We start from the raw sequence: 5413 nt of genomic DNA, 5'->3' as shown, positions 1-5413 counted from the left end.
TCGCACCTGCCTACGAAATTGGTTCTGCACTAGCCTTGTTGTGATGACAAACAAGCCAAAATAAAAAGCAATAAAGAAAAAAAACCAACCAAAAATAATAACAATTTAAATGAACAGACAGTAAAAATACGCTAGTGCTAACGAACTTTGTAAACTTAAAGGCAAGGTTGCAAGCAGAAAAGCTCCAAAATTATGCGAGACGTACAAAGGCAAACTTAAAAGCGAGCGATACTAAATACTACGTAGTATAAAGTCGCTGAGCGTTAAAAATAAAATATCAGACACGCAACAGCGACGGCTGCCAGCAGTGTTTTCTATAGAAAACGAAAATTATTTCCTGTTTTCAGCAATAACAACCGCGCGTGAGGTGGAAAACGAAAATATTGCCCTGCAGGCGGAGATAACAGAGTTGGGGGTGTCTAACAGTCGTGGTGAATCCGAAACGCATTTGGCCATTGCATTGCAGTTTGTTTACCATCACGTATTAGCCACAAACCTTATAGAGTATGTACATACACATACATACATGTGTATGTATTTATACGTATACCCCGTAGCTTGCCCCATGAAGTTAAAACGACGCAGTTGTAAGAGAAACCAAGACGAGGCGGAGATACAAAGGGGCCTCAAACAATGCGTAAAAAAGGTGATTGATAACAAGGTGCGCCTTACAAATGTTCACTGTCTGCCCTCCACGAGCAATACAGAAATTCGTTTAGACCTCCAATCCATACGAAATTCTCTGCGCTTATCTATTTAAATGCTCTGATTTGGGTAATAGATTTGTATAGATTTGTATGTATGTATGTACATTGTAGCAGAATTTAGCGAGACTTGCAGTATATAAACGTACATAATAATTCCCTTTTTATTGCTTAATAAAAAGAAGCAACTATCTACATAACTCTTCATTTACCTTTAATTTTAGCAATTTTTGGTAAAACATATTACTTATTTGTCACAGTGTCTATAATTATGCTGATACAATTGGAGCTACAAATAGAGGGTGAAACGTTTTTCGTGCACACAGTTGCACTTTATGTAAACATGTGGGCACACGCACAAGGTTGCGGAAGAAGAAAAAGAAGTGCATTGTGCAGTCGAAAAGGAGAAGGAGCAGAGAAAGAGGGCTAAAAGGACAACCATAGAATGAGGGAGCAGACAAGCTTGGTGTATTTTTGGCACACTATCGCCCCCTGTAGCTACCTCTCTTTCTCGCATTCGCTTATACCATTTCGCTGTGGTGCATTCAACCTGCTGGTGAGAGAGACAGGTGCACTTACAGTTCCTCGCGATCAACAGCTGTGTGAGTGATTGCGAATCGGGCAATTACTTAACTGCGTTTGCGAGATAGGGTATCTTAAATTAATATTGTTACAAAGTATTGGAGCTGATAGGATTTCATATTTTATTGTATAGTTTCTGTACTCCAAAATATTTATATTTTCTATAAGATAACTTTCAGTTGGAGCATACTAACTTTCGTATATGGTAACGTATAAACATGATCGTAACTAAATTTCGCGTAAAAAATATATTAAATGATGATGATGAGCAATTCACGTGAACAGAGAAGGAAGGCTAACACTGGACTCGGAGACAACGCAATTTGCTGAACTTTAATGCGTAGCAAGCCAAATCGAAAAATGCAGTAAACAATGAAACATTGCTAACGGCCCACCCTCCATCGTCCCCATCCCCGCCCCCTTTCCGAGATGATTTGTTATTGTTGGCCTGGCTTACACGGGGTTGTTGTTGCTGCGTAGCTTGGTTGTTGCTGGATAAGGCAGCGGCGCATGCAACAAATTGCGTTCTACCAACAACAGAAACAACGGCATTCAGAGATGAGAGACAAAGGACCATGGGTGGATATTTTAAGCAAGAGTACTGTGTACTCCAATGGCACTTCCAAAAACGTTAACTAATTCGTTTTCTAAAATATTGACTATCTAAATATATCATTTAAAGTTCATCTAATCCAAATGTAATCAAATTTAAGCTTTTTGTTTAATTTATATAAACTGAAAAGGGATTCTTACTATGTTATTATATTTTACTATAAGTATTGTTGTCGTTGGTTCATTTTTTAATTGCACAAGATGGCAATCAAAAAAGATAAACGTTTCAGCCCTAAGAATAAGATAAGCACACAAAGGCCACAAAGAATCGCCACTCGATGACGTAGTTTGTTTTCCAGCTGAATTCCAAATGCAATTGTTCAAATTACCCCACTTGAATGAGGAAAGCAGAATGCTCTTAGAAAATATTCAGCATAGGAAAATGTGTGTGACACATAGGGTGGGAAAGCTCGAGCTTGGGGTTTATCACCGACACCACCAAGCAAATAGAAGCACGCATACAAATGCGTATGTGGATAGTACTACGAAATCGCCGGAGTTGTCGTCATCCATGGAATGATTAACAAAAACAGTTGATTGAACTTTGTTTGGCCTCCGCACATCCCACGGCGAATGTTTGTGCCCGTGTGTACTTGAAATGCCCCACTTTGCGGTGTGGGGCTAATAATTTCGGGTGTTAATGACCAGAGCACTGACACTCAACGCAGCAAACAAGTCCCAGCAATTGTGCTTCCAAGATTGATGGGCGGTCAGGAAATTCCAGATGCACATAGTGGGATCCCCTTTCGATTCTTTGGTAATTTCAAAAATCCCAACAACTTGCAGATTAACTTTTGCCATAAGGTTGAGACTTGAGCATCTATTGAACTTTTAAAAGAGCACTTTAAAGATACATTTCTTCGGAAAATTTTTGAAAGGATTTAATTTGAAATTGCATATAGAAAACAATAAAGTTTAAGGAATTTCTTTGAATTAGATTATCGTACATATCATTTTTTCGCTTGACGCAGATGAGTTCAGATGAACTGCTGTCAAATGTGGGCGTTTTTGGTTAACGCCCGAAAATGGACCCAACTGAAGTGTCATTAGACTCATATTTTCGGTTTCGTATTTTTTATATTGCTTGTCGCTTAATATTTTAGATACATAGCTACAATTCGGGTTGTACATCTATATATGAATATAAAAAACACGATATTTTGACATTCATACATAAAGACAGCGATTCTTCAACAGTATACAAAAAACATATGCGTTTGGACGGAATAGACTTACAACTAATTACGCTGATTCGCGGTTAAAATTTGTGGTATTCGAGAGGCGCATCTCTAAGGCACTAAACTGGTGGATGGAATGTACACTATAGTTTAAGCAATGTTTGAGTGCGAAGCATCAGGGTTATCTTGAGCTGCATTCGGACGGTCTAGATTGTGCAATTTCGTTGTGAGCCCCATAGATGGATGGCAAATACTTTTATTAGCCCACGGGCATGGTGGACACGGTGCTGTGAGGAGTGGTTGGCCGTGATCCTGCAAGTGAGTTTGCTGTCGATGCGTGCAGGGAAGCCATTGTGCCCATCTGGAAAGGTAATTATACTCATTAGTCATATTTCAGATATGATAACTTAATGAACGTACGCGTAAATGGGCTAGATCCTCCAGCTTGGTCAGATCCACCAGTTCCAAAAACAGAGAGTACACCACGGCCCATCCATATATAGACAGTACACAAAAAATGGTCCAAAGGAGCACCATAATCACATTGTAGGCAAAGTACAGATCATTGACAATGGCAAAGAAGATCAGTGCCAAAGCCCGCCAAACAGTAAATATGGCAAAGGACCACAGCCATGGCATAACCTTCCTCTCGTATTCCTATAGTAGTATTATAAAAATCATATATTATAATGGGTTTTAACAAAAAAAAACTTGTATGCCAATTGTTTGCATTTTGTGCTAATTTCTTCTTTATGACTGTGCAGAATGCGTTTGTTACCCTTTTGCTCAGTAAGCGTTTCTGTTCTCCCAGCTTTTTATGCTTTCGGGCAATGAGAAATGTAAATGAATTGCATGCAAAATCTGTAAGATTTCCAGCCCTAACTTACCTTGCGCAGAGCCACGCAGAGAAGGACACTGGTCACAAAGTTTATCAGCGCCATGATAAGCGAGAACAGGGCAAAGACAATGAGCATATTGCGAACTACAAATAATTCAGGTGGGTTATGAAAAGATATTTCAAGTTAAAACAACGATTTCCAATTCGATTTAAAATCGAAGAATACGATTCCAATTCGATTTAAAATCGAAGGATACCCCCATAAAGCTCACCATGCTTGTTGCCCACATAGACGAACTCATAGGATATGATGTAGTAGCCATAATGTGTGGATCCTGGCGCAGCCATAGCATAGCAGTAGATGTCAAAGATGCTCGTGGCGATGGTGAAGAGGGACAGAAACTGCAAGGGAGTTTTGTGTTACAAAAAAGAACTTTCTCAATAAGGATTTTCCGCTCCTACAATGGCAAACAATCCGACCAGCATGGCACCCTTCTGTATATCGATGTACTGATTGTTTTTAAGCAACGGTCGCTGGTACCAAGGAATCCTGACGGATCGCGTGGATCGGGACATCTTGGAGTGTAAATTCGTCGAGGATCTAGAAGATTATATATAGAAGATTAGCTTGGTCATATTACTATAAAGGTTATAAGGGAAACTTACCTTCCCGTGGCATGGGAATAAACCGACGGATTGGACCGATATGTGGAGGGCGTTTTCCTACCGTAATTCATCATGAAGCCTTTTAAGTCTCGTCACGTGTATAAGAAGGCAAGTCCTTTATCAATCCTTTAATCAGCTACTAAAACATTTGAAACATAACCGTTAGTAAGCGAGTTCTGTGGATTTTCGTTTATTGACCAGGGCGTGTTTGCTTAATTTGTGTATTTTGGGTGTGTCAAGCAAGGCTTAACGTTTTCGAAGACTTTAGCCGCGTTTTAAACACTTTCCAAGGTGGTTAACTACATATATTTTTATGTTATACTGTTGCAGTATCTGCAGAGGCTCCGAAAAACAATAATTGAAATACCATAGCATTTATTTACCCCAAAAAAACGAAATATTAATCACCACGCAACGCATCAAAAACAAAACATACGAATCAGGGCTTAGATATTTCCAGGGATGCGATAAGCAAAAGTAGCAAATACCGATAGAGCAACAAGTGCTATCGATGTTGTCAGCATTGGCTAATCAGCTGTGCAGTTGGGCGCCTGTTTATTTATCAGTTTAAATGTAATATAGGATATAAGAAAAATGATTAAATTGGTATTCATAACTGAGATGCATATGGTTACGAGACGTTCAGTTCATAAACTTATAAAATTGAAAAAAATAATATAGATTTGGTTCATTGTAAATTTGAAGTTATTGCCATGTTTATAAAACAACATAACCGAACTTCATTTATGTCTGCTGGATTAGTTAAATCATATATACATTTTAATTCTGATTCCTGAGTAAAAACTTTTTATATATTCAACAAAATCAAATTT

General features: G+C 38.6%; 1 protein-coding gene and 1 long non-coding RNA gene across 5 annotated transcripts; one reads left to right on the top strand and one right to left on the bottom strand.

Annotated features, from left to right (window-relative positions):
* The first annotated feature begins 223 nt into the window (after positions 1 to 223).
* On the top strand, positions 224 to 1993 carry lncRNA:CR43301 (long non-coding RNA:CR43301). Of its 2 annotated transcripts, NR_048351.1 has the most exons (2): positions 224 to 1491; positions 1581 to 1993. It is a non-coding gene; the product is annotated as a long non-coding RNA:CR43301 (long non-coding RNA). The 2 variants fall into 2 exon arrangements; NR_048352.1 differs by having other exon boundaries at positions 224 to 1993.
* Positions 1994 to 2756: 763 nt separating this feature from the next.
* pasi2 (pasiflora 2) lies at positions 2757 to 5046 on the bottom strand. 3 transcript variants are annotated; one of them, NM_141626.2, is made up of 7 exons: positions 4964 to 5046; positions 4581 to 4719; positions 4377 to 4515; positions 4187 to 4316; positions 3964 to 4058; positions 3497 to 3733; positions 2757 to 3437 (listed from the first exon to the last, which is right to left on the bottom strand). In NM_141626.2, the coding sequence occupies exons 2-7, from the start codon at positions 4652 to 4654 to the stop codon at positions 3336 to 3338; spliced, it is 777 nt and encodes a 258-aa protein (NP_649883.1). In that variant the 5' UTR covers positions 4655 to 4719; positions 4964 to 5046; the 3' UTR covers positions 2757 to 3335. The 3 variants fall into 3 exon arrangements, with proteins under 3 accessions (NP_649883.1, NP_731334.1, NP_731333.1); NM_169267.2 differs by having other exon boundaries at positions 2960 to 3437; positions 4581 to 4716; NM_169266.2 differs by having other exon boundaries at positions 2960 to 3437; positions 4581 to 4974.
* Between the last annotated feature and the right edge of the window lie 367 nt (positions 5047 to 5413).

The sequence above is a fragment of the Drosophila melanogaster genome, chromosome 3R, assembly GCF_000001215.4.
Source record: "Drosophila melanogaster chromosome 3R".
Lineage (NCBI taxonomy): Eukaryota > Metazoa > Arthropoda > Insecta > Diptera > Drosophilidae > Drosophila > Drosophila melanogaster.
Note: the sequence above shows the minus strand (reverse complement) of the source record. Positions and strands in the feature narration are given on the sequence as shown.